We start from the raw sequence: 21,189 nt of genomic DNA on the forward strand, positions 1-21,189 counted from the left end.
CAGTGTCTTTTGAATTTCACGTGAGAGGTTCAAACATTTTGGGGACACAAAATGGTCCAGACAAAGGTGCAGAAATTGAATGCAATTTGAGATTCTTTAGAAGAAAAAATAATCATAGATATTGAATACAACTGTGATTCTACCCAGCAGTTTAAGAACAAAAGGGAGAATTTTCTAAAGAGAAAAGAAAATTCAATGAGTTCCCATAGGAGTAGAAGTAATCAAGATACAGTGTGTGAGTTCATTTATATTATAACTGTTTTGCTATTTTCTGAATAAAATAATAAAGAACATTCACACCATTTCAATTTTTCTGAATAATAAATACATATTACTTTCACGACTGTTTAGAATTAGAAATGTGATGCCTTCTGATCCTCTTAGTGCCTAATGTACATTAAATTGACTAACCACTGCATAAATGTTTTAAAACCTACATTCATTTTCACAGTTGGCTGGCTGAAATGATCAGTTTCATAAATGAATGTCAGTGGTATCTAAACAGTAATAACTTTTTACTGCAAAGTAAGATTTTGCTCTATAAGTAATGAGTAAAATTATTAAATGTAATCTTATGTTTCATTACTGGCAGCTTGTCATAAAAAAGGAATTAAGGTCACAAATTTTCATTTATTTTCATAGAGTAGATCAGCATTTTCACTCATTTGTAGTGAAACCTACTCAATCTAATCTCTTTTGAGGGTAGTTTTAATTACATTACATCATTCAACACAGGGTTGAGAGTTCATGTTCCAAATGGTTCCCTCCCTAAACTCTTCAACTTTAAAGGTATCTGGGGAAATGTTAAGTTCAACCAATGTAACTGTACAAAATGAAAACTATCAAATGCATATCTTGGGCCCAGGATCATTCTTAAGTGTTTGGAAAAGATTTTATGAGACTATTTAGGTTACCTCTAAGTTACCAGTTCAAATATGGCCCAAGCTGATAGTAACTAAAAGGATTAGCTTTTGTTGCTATTTTAAGATTTATATCATTAGCAGTTAATACTTAAATATCTACTATACTGAAATTATTGATAATTCTATCATTGCTAAGGACTTGTTTAACTCAGATGGCAAGAGCTGTAACATTTGGAAAAACACAATAGCATCTGGATGAATTATGGTAAAGGTTAATATTTGATATTGAGCAAAACTTTTCATCAGCTACTTTTCAGTCCTCATCTCATTACTTCATAAGTACCACATAATTTCACATTCACCTGAATACAAGCAATTACAATTTGATATTTGGTTGTTTCTAGTTGTTTTATGTCAAGAATAAAGACCCATTTGTCATCAAGTGTCTCCCCTCTTCAACTGTGCCTTCAGATGGCAAACTCCGGCAGAGACAGAACATTCTGTAAAGCACAACAAAGCAACCAGACGTTGGCATTATCAAATGGGCTCTCCCTTCATGATAAAGTATTTACTCTAAAGGTCAGCATTCTCTAAATTTCATTCCTGAAAAGATAATTAAGATATTAAATTTTTTTAATAGAAAGGAAGGCTTCTAGGCAAACTAGTTTTTGTATAATCTCTTCCTACTTAAGTGGAAAAGCAACATAAAATCCTAAAGACATATAAAAGCAACTGTTGGGAGGGAGACAAACCATAAGTGACTCTTAATCTCACAAAACAAACTGAGGGTTGATGGGGGGAGGGGGTTTGGGAGGGGGGTGGGATTATGGACACTGGGGAGGGTATGTGCTATGGTGAGTGCTGTGAAGTGTGTAAACCTGGTGATTCACAGACCTGTACCCCTGGGGATAAAAATATATGTTTATAAAAAATAAAATTAATTAAAAAAAAAGCAACTGTTTACCAACATGGTTAATCTGATTATCATCCCATGTATTTTGTGCACATTTTATTCTAGAAACAGGGAACTAAACAACTCCATTAAAATAAGATGTTTTAACTGTCAAGTACCAGGTAATGTATATCCCAATCTAAATTTTCTTTATCCAATTTTTAAATATCCTTAAATTTATTTGGCATAATTTATAAATTCATAGTATACACTTATTCTAATTCCATTGTTACATACTTTTTTCACTGTCACAAACTTACTAAATGTTACTTAATTTTTTCAATTATTTTAATAAAGTTAAGATCAGTGGCTATTTCAAAGCAAAATAATTTTCCTTTTCAAATTTTTTCTTCTCAGAATTTCTTGACCTTCCAATGTCTTTTGCCTATCAACTTATCTAGGCATACAATTCTAGATTTTGAGTTATTTTCTCTTAGTGCTTGAGGATATTATACCATTTTTTCCTGGCATCTGCTTTCAGTCCATTGTCATTTCTTTGTAGGTGATCTATTTTATTAAAAATTTATTTTTAGCTCTTAATAGCTCCTCTTTGTCATAATGCAGTTTTACCAAAATGGTCCAGAGATGGATTTGTTCTTTTTATTCTCCTTAGCACCCAATGTGCTATTTCAATGTGAGGAATCATGTCTTTCTTCAATAACTGAATATTTTCTGCCATTTGAAAGTGTTCACACCTAGGTCTCTGACTTATTTTTTTAACCATTAAGTTTTTAACCCATGCTATATTTTTATGCCATTCTGTTATGTTTATAATGCACTCAGACATACTTAATTGATAAAAAGATATTCTTATTCCTCTTTTAATTTTTTTAAGGATTTTATTTACTTATTTGTGAGAGAGAGAATATGGCTTGGAGGGAGCAGCAGAGAGAGAAGCAGGCTCCCCACTGAGCAGGGAGCCTGATGTGGGGCTTGATTCCAGGACCCTGAGATCCTGACCTTGAACCGAAAGCAGAGGCAGATGCTTAACAAATTGAGCCACCCAGGTGCCCTTTGCTTTTAATTTTTAAAATGAAATTATGTATATACCAAACCTTGTTATTCTCCTATCCTTTCTTCCACCCTTATTGTCTCTTCAGTAATGACCAGTATTAACACACATGAGTGCATGTGTGTGTGCATCTGTATAAAATCCCATAGGATTTTTCCCTTCATCTGGCCTGAATGCCAGTCATGCTAGGTTCCACACCATAAGTCAACAGAGGAAAAACCTCATCTCTCTTCCATCTGACAGTCTTTCAAATATAAGAAGGCAGCTGTTGTGGATAATTATATAACCATCAATCAATGAATTTATTTGCACTTTCTTTTATGGTTCAAAATAAAAAAGTGTGTATGCTATAGAAGTACAACAAAGAGAGAACTGAAGGGGCTATCAGGAGGCATTAACTCAAGTCCTAACCTCAAAGATTTGAAACTTATGATGAAAAAACTGCTTATCTTATTTAGTTGCTTCACCTCTAAATGGAGGCAATGAAAACCAAGTAATCAAGTTAATACGAACATTGTGACCTCATGTTACTCAAATATCACCTCCTCAGAAAAGTTTCCCCTAAGCCTCCTGCTATAAGATGAATGTTGGTGTCCTTCCAAAGTTCATGTGTTAGTCCTCATGACTAATGTCATGATTTTAGAAGAGGAGGCCTTGGAGGGGTGATTAGATCAGGAAGACAGAGCCATCATGATTGGGTCTTAGAAGAGACTTCCTAGCATCTTCCAACATGTGAGAATACAACAAGAAATGTGTGACCCAAAAGAGAGCCCTCAACCAACCATGCTGGCACCTTGATCTCCAACTTTTAGCCTCCAGAACTGGAAGATATAAATTTCTGTCATTTATAAGCCACTCAGTTTGTAGTATTTCATTATAGCGGCCTGAACAGACAGGGACAACTCCTAAGTAGCTGCTTGCTTTGTCTGTGATGCCACAGTAGGAGTATATAACACCTCATTATAATGCTTATCACACTGTTTTTTAAATAAATAGTCCATGATTTCCTCAATGGCATGGACTGTCCTATTCATCTTTGGATGCTTAGAGGCTAGCACAGTACCTTGCACAGAGTAAGCACCCCTTAAAGGTAACTGAAGGAAAAAAATACATACAAATCATACTCTAAGTGGGAAAGTACCACCACTATCCATTTTCTAGTTACTTAAGAACTTTCAAATCTGCTCTTTTTAGCTTACTCAATCCCTTAAGGTGATGGAAAAGATGAGGCTTATCATGTGGTAACCAATTCTAGCCCTATTAATTCCTTAAAGTATGCAGCACATAATCAAAACACTAAACCCTTCCTGAATTAGCACAAAACACAGACTAATTTTACGTTTCATCTTCTATTATCTCTGTCCACAGCCTACAAATCATGTATTTCCTCATCCTCAAAATCTTTCCTCAAGCCTTCCTCACCCTCAAGGAAACATCCTATTACTCTACCTTTATACTATACATTTCTTGGAGATTAGTCAAGACTTGTAGACTTTATTTCTGTGTTCTCATTTGGTTTCTGACCAATGGAACCTGCTTCCTATTTAATGACATTAATGACACAAAGGATACCATGTTCCTCTCCCAATTTTCTAGCCCAGTTTTTTCTCCTCAGCTCTGAATCTCTCAGCTTGGCACCTTTAACCAACTCATGCTTGAGCCTATAGCAGAATAAGGGAACAGCCAAATTATCTCACCCAGAGAATACTGTGGTAGGAAAGGACAAGCAGGACAAAGGTATTCTAAGATCAGAACTAAAAAGGACAGGGCACAGAAGAGATAAGCAAAGGTCAATGGGAAGTGGGTAACTGAGCAGACACCATCAGGAAGATAGGACCACGTGTGAGGTCTTGACAGGATGACCATAAACTTCAGAGGATGCCCACCTGGGACACTACTCAAGAGCTCCAAAAATTGGATAATACAGGAAGAAAAGGAGGAGAAGGAAATCCTGAATGATCAAGATTATATCTTAAATAACCAAAAACATCATAAAATTACCACATAAACTTGGAATTAACTAAAATAAGTTTTCCAGTAGAATGAAGGCCCAAATAGAAGATAAGTTCCACAGAAGAAAAAGTGAGAAAATCCTGTTTCTCACATATTTGTGTTTTATAGCTAGAAAATCTGTGCTTGCACTACCTGATTTTGCCCTCATCGATTCCCTGACTATATTTTCGCAATCTCCTTTGCTGACTCCTGCCTTTGTTCATCCCTCTGATATAATCATCCTCAAGTGTTCTGTCCTTCTGACCTTCTCACCTCACCAGATAAGTCTTCTTGAGCAATCTTCATTCCCCTGGCTTCGGGTATCTCATATAAACAATTCTTAAATTCCCATCACTAGCTCTAACCTCTCTTTGTCAAAAAATTTAAAAACCTCATCTTGCTACTCTGTTGTTTCAACAACTGTAAGTAGGTCTTATGGGCTGAAACATGCCCTCCACAAATTCAGATGTTGAAATCTTAAACCCCTGTACCTCCAAATGTGACTATATTAGGAAGTAGGGTCCTTAAAATGGTAATTATGTTAAAATGGGGTCATTATGGTGGGCCCTAATTCAATGTGACCATGTGCTTATAAGAGGAGGAAATTTGGACATGGATGGGTACAAAGGGAAGATTATGTGAACACACAGAGATGACGGCCATCTATGAGACAAGGAAAGAAGTCACAAAAGAAACCAAGCCTTCTGACACTTTGGTGTCATATTTCTAGCCTCCAGAAACGTGAGAAAATAAATTTCTGTTGTTTAAACCTCTCAGTCTGTGGCCCTTTGTGACAGCAGCTGTAACAAACTGTAACAAACCAATATAGTACCTTTCAAAATTAAGTTCAAACACAAGCGCCATCCTCCTTTCACACCTGCTTCTCTCTCTAACGTCATCTTCCATCTCTGCGAGTTTCCTGCACTCACTGTGTAATTTACTTGCACAATGTTACCTTTGCACAGGGAGTTCCCTTACCAAAAATGCCTGTCTACTGGTTCTTTATTCTAATACTTCCCTATCACTCAAAGCACATTTACAAGCAAAGCTTATTAAAATCATGTTAACATGTATTATGCGTTTCAAGTACCGAGAACAATCACTGTGTTAGGCCCCAGGGATAGACAGAGAATGTTCCCAGTTAAATGAGATGACTTCTTCTCAGAGCACCCTGTGCATTCCTCCATCACTGTACTTACTCAAGAATGTAATAATTCTTTCTTGTCTGAAGGCCTTAATTTTTATATCTATCCTGCTGGTATCTAATATGCACTAGTGTGCATGTACTGTGCTAAGCACCTTCTGTACAGAACCTCATGTATCATTCATCCCAGCCCTGTGAGATATGTACTATTCTTATTATTGCAATTTTACAGTGGAAAGTTTAGCCTCAAAGAGGGAAATTAAGAAGACTCAGGTGGTTAAGTGGCACGGCTGGTCATCAAGCCTAATTTTGTCAGATTCCAATCACCTTCTTATACCGCTTTCCTTAGAACGTGTAAGTTCCTGAGAGGCTGGAGCTCTATGTTCCTAGCCCTTGGTAAAGTACCTGACACGTAGTAGTAAAAAAAAATTCATGAGTTTGAGTAGGTAAATAAATGATGATAGAATAAGGCTTCTTTACAATAAATGCCTTAAATTCATTTGAAGCAAATGAGATATAACTGTGTTGAAAAGCATAGGAAAAATGGTCTACCATGTCTGGTTAAGAGAAAGGAATAAGTACATGGGTTCCTCCACAGAAACCCTACTCAGCAGCTTTGTGAATTGAGCCAAAGTACCTGCTTCCTCTGCAACTTGGATTAACACTGGTGTCGTTAGGTTATGTGTACGTTAATTGAGGTATACCATGCTTAGTATGATATGAGGCACCAGTACCAAATAACTGTTGGAGGCCCAGTTACTATCATTAGGTGTGACTTCTCTACTTGAAATGAGACTAACAGCTCATCAGATGATTTTAAGAAAAAAAATCTATTACAGAAAGAACATTTGCCCTAAGAACGACTGAAGATGTTCATTGGGGGAAAAAGAAAAATGGCAACTTCTGCAAGGTGTTCATGTCATGACCAGTGAAAAGCAGAGTTTTTGGACAACTTTTACCAAGTAATATGGCATACATTATACTCATTAAATGTCTCTTGAATGTAACTATCAATGCCAGATGATAATGTGAACAATTCACAGATAGGTTACATAATCAATAAGGACTACAGATTTACTCCCATCTTGAGAACCAACTTACATTTTTATTTTCAATTTTCCACTGATGAGCTCTCTCTTCTATTGGTATTTTCAGGTCCCAACTGGTTTTCACTTTAAATTTCTCTTCAGCCATTATTTTACCTTGACACTAGCCCTCACTGGCAGCAGTTCTGCCAGGTTTTTCTCTAACATACATTTGATATATTAATAACCTAATAGAATGGAAGAACTGGATTTTCAGATCCAGATCTTGTGATTCATCAGCCTTTCTCAGAAATAAAATATGTACCAAGCACTGTGCTCAGCTCTCTATAGTCTCACTCCTGTTCAACAGAGTACTGAAAATCCTGGCCAGCACAATCAGGCTAGAAAATGAAATAAAAGGTGCCCTAATAGAAAAGAAAGCAGGATAACTGTCCTTGTTTGCAGATGCTATGATATTATGTAGAGGAAATCCTAAAGACTCCTCCAAAAACCTGCTAACACTAATCAATAAATTCAGTAAGTCAACATACAAAAAAAAAAGTCGTGTTTCTGTACACCAACAATAAAACATCCAAAAAGAAATAAAGTAAGCAATTTCATTCACCAGCACATCAAAAACAATAAAGTTCTGGGATACATGTAGCCAACAAGGTGAAAGTACTCTACACTGAAAACTATAAGACTTTGATGAAAGAAACTGAAGGTACAAAACAAATGGGAAGATATCCCATGTTCATTGATCAGAAGAACTAATGTCAAAATATCATATTACCCAAGCCATCTATAAATTAATGCAATCCCTATCAAAATTCCAATGACAGGGGCGCCTGGGTGGCTCAGTGGATTAGCCGCTGCCTTCGGCTCAGGTCATGATCTCAGGGTCCTGGGATCAGTCCCGCATCGGGCTCTCTGCTCAGCAGGGTGCCTGCTTCCCTCTCTCTCTCTCTCTCTCTCTGCCTGCCTCTCCGTCTACTTGTGATCTCTCTCTGTCAAATAAATAAATAAAATCTTTAAAAAAAAAAAAATAAAAAAATAAAAAAATAAAAAAAAAATTCCAATGACATTTTTCACAGAAATAGAAAAATAACAATCCTAAAATTTGGATGAAGCCACAAAAGATCCATAGCGGCCAAAGGAATCCCCCTTCCAAAATAGAACAAACCTGGATCCATCACACTTTCTGATTCAAACTGTATAATAAAGCCTATAGTAATCAAAACAGTATCTTACCAAAGAATAAAAACAGACACTTAGGCCAATGAACAAAATCTAGATCCCAGAAATAAACCCTCACATATATAGTAAACAAATGTTGGACAAGCAAGCAAGAATACTCAAAGGAGAAGAGATAGTGTCTACAATACTACTGGAAAAACTGGATAATTACATGTAGAAGAATGAAATTGGACCCCCATCTTACACTAATCATAAAAATAAACTCAAAATGGACAAAGATTTAAATTTAAGAATTGAAACTGTAAAACTCCAAGAAAAAAACATAAGGGAAAAATCTTTTTACCTTGGTCTTGGAAGTGATTTCCTGGATAGAACACCAAAAACACAATTAAAGGAAAAATAAATAAGTGGGTCTACACCAAACTAAAAAGATTCTGCACAGCAAAAGAAAACTCAGTGAAATGAAAAGGCAACCTATAAAATGAGAGGAAATATTTATAGGATATATGTGAAAAAGGGTTAGTGTCCAAAATATATAAAGAACTCATGTAACCCTACAGCACAAAAATCAATTACCTAATTACAAAATGGGCAGAGAAAATGAATAGACATTTTTTTCAAAGACGACATACAAATGGACAACAGGTACATGAAAAGGTGCTCAACATCACTATTCATTCAGGGAAATGCAAATCGAAACCGTAATGAGACATCGCTTCACCAGTTACAATAGCTATCATTAAAATGGCAAGAGATAAGTTTTGGCAAGAACATGGGAAAAAAAGAACTCTAGTACACTGTTGTTGGGAGTGCAAATTAGTACAGCCACTATGAAAAACAGTATGCATGTTCTTCAAAAAATTAAAAATAAAACTACCATGTGATCCAGCAATCCCACTTCTGAGTATATATGTAAAGAAATTGAAATTACTTATCTCATAAAGGTATCTGTACTCTCATATTCATTGCAGCACTACTCATGACAGTGAGTAGTCAAGACATGGAAACAGTCTAAATGTCTGTCAGTGGATGGATAAAAAAAGATGTGAGATACATATACACACACACACACACACACACACACACACAGGAATATTACTCAGCCATGAGAAAGGAAATCCTTCTATTGGCTACAAATTGGATGGATCTTGAGGGCATTATGCTAAATGAAGTAAGTCAGAGAGAAAAATACTTTATAATAACACTTAAAATATAACTTATAATATCTAAAAAAGACAAACTCAGAGATACAGTAAAGTAGTAAAGTGGTGGTTGGTTGGAGTGGGAGAAATGGGGGAGATGTTGGTCAAAGGGTACAAACTTCAAGTTACAAGACTAACAAGTCTAGGGATCTAGGGCACAGTCTGGTAAGTACAGTTAATAATACTGTTTCATATACGCGAATGTTGCTAGTTTAATAGATTAGAGGTGTTCTCATCACAGAAAAGAAATAACTATGGTGGTAATCATTTTGCAAATTTATGAATGTACCAAAGCAACATGCCTTACATAAACCTTAAACTTACACAATGTATGTGTCATATGTACCAATAAAGCTCAATAAAAAAATTATACTAATCACAGAAGTAAATTCTTAGATAAAAATCTAGTTAGTATGGTTGACTTGGGTAAGGACAAAGAATAAGAGAAGGTCTTAGGCTCTATTCACACAAAAAGCACCATTACCTTTGGTGGAGGAACAAATTCAACACATTCCAGCCATATTGTTAAAAAGTAATTTCCACATATTGCACATTTTCTCTCTGAGAGATTATGTTCCTGACCTGTGGGTGCTGTTCTATGACGTGCATTATGAAAGGATTCTTTCCCGCTAGCTCATTCATTATAAATCTTGATGTTATTTCCTAGATTAAAAATACAGTTCCTCAGATATTTTTAAGATAACTATTTTATATTACAACTATTCTCATTTCACTAATATACTTTTTTGGCCTATTTCTCACAGTTTCTGTTAATTTTCCATAATACATATATTAATAAATTATATTGCTAGTGACTGATCTTATAAACTCATTTCAATAATATAAGAAAAGCAATTTGGGACGCCTGGGTCGTTCAGTGGGTTAAAGCCTCTGCCTTCGGCTCAGGTCATGATCTCAGGGTCCTGGGATTGAGTCCCACATCAGGCTCTCTGCTCTCTGCAGGGAGCCTGCTTCCTCCTCTATCTCTGCCTGCCTCTCTGCCTACTTGTGATCTGTCTGTCAAATAAATAAAAATCTTAAAAAAAAAAAAAGAAAAGAAAAGAAAGTTACTTCCATTCAATATTTCCATTTCAAATCCTTACATTCAGGAATCCAAATATTAAAAATTACATCATTAAAGTTTAGGTTCAAATGTTCTACCTCTCATTATAATAAGCAAAAAAAAGAAACAGGGGCGCCTGGGTGGCTCAGTGGGTTAAGCCGCTGCCTTCGGCTCAGGTCATGATCCCAGGTCCTGGGTTCGAGCCCCACATCGGGCTTTCTGCTCAGCAGGGAGCCTGCTTCCTCCTCTCTCTCTGCCTGCCTCTCTGCTTACTTGTGATTTCTCTCTGTCAAATAAATAAATAAAATCTTTTAAAAAAAAACAAGGAAACAAAAAAATAATAAAACACGGATTGTACAAATATTCAGACTGGACTAAAAAATTGAGTCTGTCATAATAACTAACATCTAAATCCTTATTACTTAAACTGTGACTCATGGACCAATAGAACCTGTATCACCTCAAAACCTATTAGAAATGCAGATTCCTGGGGCACCTGGGTGGCTCAGTTGGTTAAGCTTCCAGTGACTGATTTTGGCTTAGCTCAGGATCTCAGAGTCCTGAGATTGAGCTCTGTACCAGGTTTCCATGCTCAGCGGGGAGTCTGCTTTTCTCCTCCTTCTCCCTCTGCTCCTCCCCCTGCTGTCTCTCTCCCATAAATAAATAAATAAACAAACAAACAAACAAACAAACAAATCTTAAAAGAAGAAGGAAGAGGAGGAGGTGGAGGAGAAAGAAATGCAGACTTTCGGCTGCACTTCAGACCTACTGAACCAGAATCTGCAATTTAAAAAGGTTCTCTGGGTAATCAGTGTGCTTGTTGAGCTTTGAGATGCACTGGTCTAAGTTACCTACTGCAGTGAGTACCTGAATAGAGTCATATTGGTAAAGAGCACTGATTCCTACTGCCCAAATCTCTGAATTCAATCTGTATTAAATCTATCTACCCAGCCATGTCCAGAAACTTCACTTCAGGTAATAACTTAAAATATTAAATAACAAAAAGGGTGGTGAGGATATATAAGCTGGCTTTTGCCATGACCACCAACAATATCATCACCCTAAAGTAAAATACTATATAATACATAAAATTAAATCTTCACTGAAGCAAACAAAATAAACATTTAATTTACTCCGCTAAAGGAACCTCATTGTTTGTGCCGGTAGCATGAAGTCCTGTATGAATGTTACACAAACATTGCATCAATTGTAAACCGTTATGGGAATGGGTGTTTTTTGTTGTTGTTGCTTTCATTTGTTTTTTGGTTTTTTGGGGTTTTTTGGCCAAAGTGAAAGATTTCCCTCTGGTATTAAGATAGCCCACATCAGGCTCTTTTGGAATAGGGTCCTAATAGGAATCTTTGGGAATACATACATACATACACACACACACATACATATGTACATACATAATCTTCACTCATTTGCCCCAATTAAAATCTTAAAAAAATAAAAACTAAGTTCTATAGATTGTTGTCTTCTTGTTCCTTATTACTCTAACCCTTCCATTTACCAACTTCTGAGAAAGCAGCCTTTCTACAGCAAACAGCCTTAAGATTGGGCTCCTTAAATGTCTGATCCTCAACAGCACAACCTCCTCCCTACTTCAGCTCTTTTTCCTGGATTGTTACATGATAAGGTCATCCTTTCTGAAATAATTACTCTTTCATACGAATATTACCAGGACTCCTAAGTTAGATGTCCATTATCAAATCCTCTTCTTTAACTACTTACACAGAGAAGAGTTTGTGATTCGGAATGATATACTAATTTTAGAGGTCAATGTTTAGCTATCAAATCTCAATGGCTAGGTCTCACAATAAAGCAGAAAATGAATAAACAAGGATTCACTTCCCAAGCAGCAGATAGTAGGAAAATTTGCTGAAATACATGGGACCTATAAATATGTCATAATTCATACAGTTCACTTTTTCATTTTATGGTTTCTGGAACCAAACATGTTTGTTGCACTTGATATGTCTCTTGAAAACTCTTATATTACCCATTAATTATGTTCTTCTCCTACTTGCTGCCAATATGTTACTTTGGAAGAATAACACATACCGCTGAAACATAAGGTTATGACTTGGAATTGCTAGCATATATAAAGTAAGATATTATTGGCATGACCAATAGTATCTTTTAGGACACCTCTTAAAAATACAGGCAATGCAGGGTGCCTGGGTAGCTCAGTGGGTTAAAGCCTCTGCCTTCAGCTCAGGTCATGATCTCAGGGTCCTGGGATCAAGCCCCACATTGGGCTCTCTGCTCAGCGGGGAGCCTGATTCCTCCTCTCTCTCTGCCTGTCTCTCTGCCTACTTGTGATCTCTGTCTGTCAAATAAATAAATAAAATCTTTTAAAAAAAAAAAGATACACGCAATGCAGTTTTTGAGAACTTACAACTTAATGATGGCCTAATTCTAGCATTATTAAAAGTCAAGAAGTCTTTTATGAACAAATAAATTGTTCCTTTTGAATAGCTTATGTGCTATTATGTTAGAATATTTTTTTATCTAACTATATGTACATCAGAGATGATTCCTATGCTTAAACCATCATATATTAAATCAGTTTCAGCTGGATGTTTTTATTTTTCCTTACATATGATTATTAATTTGAATTTTAAAATTATCCATACACAAATTATATTTTTATAAATATTAAAATTATAAAATGTAACAACAGATATAAAGTCTTAGAAGGAATGATGAACTTTGAAACTGTTGTATGACCAAATGTTACTGTGTGTATGACAGGCATTAAAACATCATCAAGAGGAAAGATTCTTAGAGATAGATAGATAAATGGGTAGAAATCCTGGCTCTACAACTTTTCAGCAGGGTGATACTATCTGTCAAAGTCCTTATTAACTTCTCTAATCTTGGATACCACACCTGTAAAATAGGGATTTTTTTTCTAATACTATCAAACAGAATTCAGATTATTAAATTAGATAACACAGATAAAACTTTTAGTCCAACATTTACTGGTGCAGTTTGCTTTGGTTAATATTTTGTTATAATCTAGTCATAAACATTAAATTTTAGTTCATAAATCTTTGAGGTGAAGAAAAGTTTTTAAAAATCTTTTTTTAAGATTTTATTTATTTCTTTATTTGTCAGAGAGAGAGAGAGAGCACAGGCAGGCAGAGTGGCACAGAGGCAGAGGGAGAAGCAGGTTCCCTGCTGAGCAAGGAGCCTGATGCGGGACTCAATCCCTGGACGCTAGGATCATGACCTGAGCCGAAGGCAGCCACTTAACTAACTGAGCCACCCAGGCGTCCCAGAAGTTCTTAAAAATCTTAACCAAGGCAGAGCCTAAATCAAAGCTCTACAATTCTTTGACAGATCAAGTAGTTTAAATCACGGGTGCCTGGCTGGCTTAGTTGGTGGAACATGTGACTCCTGATCTCAAGGTTCTGAGTTTGAGCCCCACGATGAGTATAGAGATTACTTTAAAAAAAAATCATTAAAAAAATTTTTTAATAGTTTATATCAGTAATGTCACTTTTTCTCCACATCCTCGCCAGCACTTGTTGCTTCTTGCATTTCTTATTTTAGACATTCTGACAGAGTGAGGTAATATCTCATTGTGGTTTTGGTTTATAATTCCCTGTTGATGAGTGATGTTGAGCAACTTTGTCTCTTGGCCATCTGTATGTCTTCTTCAGAGAAATGTCTGTTCATATCTTCTGCCCATTTTTAACTGGAGTATTTGTTCTTTTGGTGTTGAGTTGCATAAGTTCTTTATATTTTTTGGATATTAAACCCTTATCAGATATATTGTTTCCAAGTATCTTCTCTCATTCAGTAGGTTGTCTTTTTGTTTCATTGATTGTTTCTTTTGCTGTACAGAAGCTTTTTATTTTGGTGTAGTCCCAATAGTTTATTTTTGCTTTTGTTTCCTTTGCCTTAGAGACATATCTAGAAAAAATGTCAAAGAAATTACTGCTGTGCTCTCCTCTAGGATTTTTTATGACTCCTGTCTCACATTTAGGTCTTTCATCTATTTTTCAGTTTATTTTGTATGGCATAAGAAAGTGGTCCAGTTTCAATCTTGTGTATGTGGCTATCCAGTTTTCCCAACACCATTTTTTAAGGAGATGGTCTTTTTCCCATTATATTCTTGCCTCTTTTGTTGCAGATTGACCATATAAGCATGGGTTTACATTTATATCTGGGCTTTCTATTCTATTCCATTGATCTATGCGTCTATTTTTGTGCCAGTACCATACTCTTTTGATTACTACTGCTTTGTAGTATACCTTGAGGTCTGGAATTGTGATTCCTCCAGTTTTGTTCTTTTTTAAAATTGCTTTGGCAATGTGGGTGGCTCAGTTGGTTAAGCATCTGCCTTCAGCTCAGGTCATGATGCCACGGTCCTGGGTTCAAGTCCCATATCAACACTTCTTGCCCAGAGGGGAGGACTTTCTTCCCCCTCTGCCTGCCGCTCCCCCTGCTTGTGCTCTCTCACTCTGTAAAATTTTTTTTCAATATTTTATTTATTTATTTGACAGACAGAGATCACAAGTAGGCAGAGAGGCAGGCAGAGAGAGAGAGAGAGGAGGAAGCAGGCTCCCTGCCGAGCAGAGAGCCCGATGTGGGGCTCGATCCCAGGACCCTGGGATCATGACCTGAGCCGAAGGCAGAGGCTTTAACCCACTGAGCCACCCAGGTGCCCCTCACTCTGTAAAATTTTTAAAAATCCTTTAAAAAATTGCTTTGGCTGTTTGGGGCCATTTGTGGTTTCATACAAATTTTAGGATCATTTGTTCTAGTTCTATGAAAGACACTATTGATATTTTGACAGGGATTACTTAATTTCCCTTCCTGCTCTTTTGTTATTACTGTATAGAAATGCAAGATTTCTGTATATTGATCTTGTATCCTGTGAGTGTATTAAATTCATTTATCAGTTATAGTAGTTTTTTATGGTCTCCTGCTCTTGCAGGTAGTGGCCTTATGAAGGAGAGGTCCTATGGTGTTCTGTAGTAAAATGTCCCCTGGTCATCAGAATCTAGAGTTTCAGGAGTGTCTCCTATGTGAGTTGTATGTGCCCTACTGCTGTGGCTGAGCTGTATTTGTTTCAGGCCAGTTGTCAGCAATGGCTCACTTTCCCTGTTGTGGGCAAGTTTGGTCCCTCTCTTGTTAATGGGCAAATGTGGGGCTGCCCTGAGCTTGAGTGGGGTCAGACCAGGCATTTGTCAGAGCTGCAGTAGCACCAAACTGCAAGGCACTCTCCCGGTGTTAAAAGGCTGGGGGGGCGAGGGGCTTTCACCGATGGGTAAAGTGTGTAGTTAGACCAGATGTTTGCCCTCAGCCTACTGCTGGGGCTGCAGTTTAACTGGTATGTATGGTTACCTTCAACTCTCGCCAGGACAGGAGTCACTTTGGAAAGGTTCTGGCCCCTACTGGGACTGCTTACACAATGCCATGCTTGTGGCATAGATTTGGACTCTTGTGGGGGGCAGGTTAGAGGGTTCTGCTCAACAGGAGAATGCAAGGGCAGGGCACATAGTGTCAGCAAGCTTTGTACAGGTCTGCTGTGGGAGGAGACCTGTGCCAATCTGGAAAACTCCTGGGAAGTCAGGGTTGGAAGGAATGAGTCTGCAGAAGAGTGTGGGTGTGGGATACACTGTTAGCAAGCTCTGTGGAGTATTCACACTTTGCTGGGTCCTGCATGTGTTTGTATATCTAGGCTGGGGCTGTGGGCCTTCCCGCTCTTTTGTTTTCAGAGAAGTCTCCCAAAGATCCCTGCCCCTGCTGTACAAGCTCTGAGATAATAAATATCTCTCCCATACCCCAAGTGTTGTTCAAACTGCTGCTTCTATGCTCTATCACTGGGGCTGTTTGTTAGGCTGTCTCTCTCTCTCTCTCTTTTTAAATTTCTTTTCAGTGTACCAGAATTCATTGTTTATATACCACACCCAGTGTTCCATGCAATACATGCCCTCCATAATACCCACCACCAGGCTCCCCCAACCTCCCAACACCTGCCCCTTCAAAACCCTCAGATTGTTTTTCAGAGTCCATAGTCTCTCATGGTTCATCTCCCCCTCCAATTTCCCCCAACTCCCTTCTCCTCTCTCTCTTTAAGGGTGAGGACTCAGTTTTTTATCGCCCTTTGGCTCTCTCAGAGCTAAGCTGCTGACTTTTAAAGTTCCAGGTGTTAAGCCCCACTGATTATAAAAACTCGCAATGTGCCAAAACAAAACAAAACAAAAATTGTAAAAACTCACCATGTTAAGCCCCTCTGGTTTTCAAAGTCAATGAATTTTTCAATACAGTGTAGTACAATATTTTCTCTTCTTTATGATTTTAACATTTTCTTTTCTCTAGCTTACTTTATTGTAGGACTACAGTGTATAATACATATGTATATTAACTCCTATTTCTTATATGTTAATATGTTCATCAACTATTTATGTTACTGGCAAGGCTTCCAGCAACAGTAGGCTATTAGTAGTTAAGTTTTGGTGGAGTCAAAAGTTATACATGGATTTTCAACTGCATGGGGCTGATGCTCCTAGTCCCTGTGTTGTTTAGGGTCAACTGTGTGTGTGTGTGTGTGTGTGTGTGTATAAATGCTTGTGCTCCTGGCATAAAAAAAGAGAAAAGAAATACTGCTCTCTCACTCTGTGTCTTCATCCCAGACACAGGGCAACATTCTTGACTACAAGGGCTCCCAATGAGACCACTGCCACATTGGGTTAACTGCTCATTCAGTCCCCTCTACAAATCAGAACCTGTTCCAGGAAGGGACTACCTCTGTCCCCTTTTCCCTCACCTTCCAGCAGCATCTTTCTGAGACAATGGACCTTTCTGAGAATGGGATCTGAAGCCCAGCTGCTTAGGTGGGCATCATCATCCCAACACCTGCTAGCTCTGTGAACTTGGACAAGTTATTTAACCTATCTGGGTCTCATTTTATGTAGAAGGGGGATAATAATGGTGCTACTTTTTTAAGATTATTACAGAATTAAATAAGTTCATTCCTGTTAAGCACTTAGAACCTGAGAAGTCCAAAGTCATGATGGAGACACATACTCAAATGTGGGAAGATTTACAATCTTTAATTCATCTATCACTAAAAAAACACATAAAGAGAGTCCTCAAATATGCTTTTCTATTCCATCTTTTAATATCATCAATTTGTCTGACTAACGTTAACATGATTTCTGGATCAGATTCATTCATCCACTAGAAATAGGGACAAGTGAAAATAGGATGGAAGAGGCAAAGATCCTGGTAAGAACAAATTAAACATATCCTTAGACAATACTGAAAAAATACTTGGAAGGTTAAAGTGAAACAAATTCCTCTCTTTTCTTTTCATCCAACAAAATGTTTCCATTTCTCTAAATCTGGTCATTCTGGAAATTAGGATTACATTGGATTCTGTAAGCAAGTCAAAGAAGTTATGTGTAGGATCCACACTGCCAATGGACTAAGGTTGCAACAATCATTTGCTGGCTTGCAAAACTGCTTTAAAGAAAACTCTTTAAAACTTAAATCAGGGCTTTCACTTGAAGACCTGTGTAAATGATAGAAGGCTTCACCTGTAGACTCCAGGCATCTTCCTGTTGTACAGCATTAACTGGCTGCCTCAGGAACAGTGGATTTCCTTCACAGTAGAATTCCTTCAGCTTCAGGTTCTGAAACTTTTTAAACAAAATGAAAACTTCATTGCGTGATAAAATAACAAACGTTACTTTTCAGGCTACATCTTACTTTATTTAGAACTTCTATTCCATGTTAGTATTTTAAGAGCAGGACATAATTTAGTTTTTAGAAGCTTAAGAGCCTTCATGCTGGCTTGAATGGCAACGCAATGACCTTACAGGTCCCTGATGGCATCCTCTATACTAGACAATTGTGAAAACTTGTTCAGGATAATAGGATTGATTAGTAATAGAAGAGAGATCAGTTAATTAATCAATTATTTGATTATTCTCAATCAAAATGCTGAGAATATATTGCAAATAATGTATTTGTTAGAAAACCAAGTATAATGAAAAATAACATTCTAATATACACCAATATTCAGGTCTCAAAGACTGTGAACCAAGATCCATTTATGTTCAGTGAGAAAGGTAAGAGAAACAGAGGAAAATCAAAATGTTCTCATTATAACCTATTGTGCACAGTGAAAATAAAAAAGGAGAACAGATTTCACAAGGATATTTAATCTTCTATGAAGAAAACTTAAATTCAATTGTCTGCCATTTGAGTCTACCATTATTAGGAGAAAAATAAGGGATTCTCTCATATTAATAGTGTGCCTTGCCTCCCAGGAAATCATGTGTTTTCAAAGTTAAATTCATTTAGAGAATTACTTTTCCGAGCCTCAGTTTCAGCTGTGAAATGGAAAAAAGAAGACCTATCTTCAGTAGTGTGCTGGTAAAACAGTTCTCTGGAGATAAAAAATTTTAAAAAGCCCTGAATTGTGGCATGTTTTGATTCATTGATGTAAATACTGCTACCATGGCTGATTCCATTCACCAAACACAGAGCTGGGAAGAGATGTGGAAAACTGGTTTCTATGAGCCACAATGAGCTGGCATCTTCACACTTACGGGAGAATTAAAGATATTTCCCTGATTTCAGCTTAGGGTTTGAAATTCAACAAATTAAAATAATTGATTTAAAACATCTTTCGAGGGCACCATGTCACTAGGTCTCAAAAGTCTCAGGAAATTTCTACAACGTAGACAACATTTTTAAATAAAATACAGAACTCAAGGCCACATTGGAACCACCTTGTTTCCTAGTCCCAAAGCAGACATTCTGACTTTCTTAAGGCAGTTTCCTATGTTGTCTACCATCAGGAAGCAACCTAGAGAGTTGAATCCAATGGTAGCCCCAAGTCAGCGCTGGGTGTGCTGAAATGAAGAAAGCACTCCCCACGCTTAATAGAACCACCATTTTTTTCCTTTCTGTCCTAAAGAACACTCCATAATTTATATCAAAACTCATAGCCCTTTTCCAAAACAGATACAAACTTGAATACCTTGCTATATGTAAATATCATTGACATATGAACCTCATTTCAAATTTGAGCATGGTTCAAAGGGCATACATTTATCTTTAGGGGTCATGCTTCTCTTCCTTCAATTTCTGTCACTACGCTTCCACCATAAATGGCAATGAATCACTCAGTTTGCTACCTTGTTACATAAAATATTCCAGAAAGAAGTTATCCTCCTGAAGGGACATTAATTAATGAAATTCATTAGCATGTGTTTTGCAGGAGGCATTTCAGTAACCTGAAGTCAAACCAATCTCTCAACGTCCATTCTGAATATTCCCCAGAATAACATTTTTTCATACCCTCTCTCTGTGGACATTACTGGGTTTCTGGTCAGCCTTCCTTCTTAATAGGACAATATTTTTGGCCATTGTTGTCACTCCAGTAGCATAATAAGCTACACTGTCTTCTATTCAATAAAACGTTGTTACAGCTTTTCAGAGTCTCTGCACCTGCCTACTCAACAACAAGAGTTATGAGTTTTATCTTAACTGGAACAATTTTGCCCCTCCCCCATAATAGAAATTTATAGACACCTTTGGTTGTCATAACTGGGGTTGGGGGCGTATTACTGGCCTCTTTAAGTAGTAAAGAGCAGCGATGCCGCTAAACATCCTACCTTGCCCAGGAGAGCCCCCACAGAGAATTATGAGGCCCAAAACTATGTTGAAGTTGGAAAACTCTTGATATAGAGGCAAAAAAATTATAAACCCTCATTGATCTGTTCCATCTGAGGAGGAGATTCTCAGCTGTAGGGAAATGAAGGTTCAAATGAGGGATTTTATTTTTTTTAAGATGAAGATCATTGAGCACATAGAAGGCAAGTGCCAACACAGAGATTAATGTGAAGGAGATACAAGAATAATTGAAATAGTAATGATCAGGTGAACACAGAATGACCTATGACTTCTAACATCTTTGAATTATTCCCTCTTCTGTGACCAGAAGAAAGGAAGTGTAAATGCAGGCAGGGATATGTTTGAAGGTGTGGGCTTGGATCATTGAGGGAGTCAGAAATGATCCCTTCAATTTTGCCTCTAAAATAGAGAGTAAGACCATCTGTCAACTGAGTTGTGAAGCAAGGTGTCACTGTGGAAGGAGGCAGGAAGAAGGTGGTGAAAGTCTGGAATGTGCTACAAATTTTTGAAGAGAAACCTGGCCAGGGACAAGCAAAAATATTACAGAAGTGCTGAGGGACCTACTGGAATCCGCACATTTGGTGATTCCTGTCTACACATTGTGTGCTTCCATTTAGCACACAGCAGCCCAGATCCAGCCTGGAGAGTCTGCAGAACGGATATGTCAGAAAGCAAAGGAGTAGGTGCACTGTATGTACTAAAAGTAAATGCTTTGGACTTTATGGTCTAGGCCAGATAGAAAAAGAAATAATAGTACAAAATTTCAATGGACCAGGACTAAAAGGAGAAATAAAGGGATATGAAGTTGTCAGTGACCCAAAAGAAAAGATACAGCTGTAAACCAATAGGGAACTGGAGGAACCAGTGCTCAAACTGCCATAGTAGACTTTTATTCTTCCAATTTAGAGCAGGTGAAAATGATGGTAAGATCCAGACATGAAGGTGGAGGTGGTTTGCTGAAGTGAAAACTTGGAAAGCTCATTAAAATCAAGGATTAGGGGCACCTGGGTGGCTCAGTGCGTTAAGCTTCTGCCTTTCATCATGATCTCAGGGTCCTGGGATTGAGCCCCACA

General features: G+C 37.4%; 1 protein-coding gene across 1 annotated transcript in view; it reads right to left on the reverse strand.

Annotated features, from left to right (window-relative positions):
- LRRC69 (leucine rich repeat containing 69) overlaps positions 1-21,189 on the reverse strand; it is a 108,072-nt gene that overhangs the window by 6,657 nt on the left and 80,226 nt on the right. Inside the window, 3 exon segments of the mRNA XM_047728133.1 lie at positions 9,872-9,948; positions 9,951-10,050; positions 18,010-18,111. Of these exon segments, the coding sequence (XP_047584089.1) occupies positions 9,872-9,948; positions 9,951-10,050; positions 18,010-18,111 (279 nt within the window).

Source organism: Lutra lutra, chromosome 4 (genome assembly GCF_902655055.1).
Source record: "Lutra lutra chromosome 4, mLutLut1.2, whole genome shotgun sequence".
Lineage (NCBI taxonomy): Eukaryota > Metazoa > Chordata > Mammalia > Carnivora > Mustelidae > Lutra > Lutra lutra.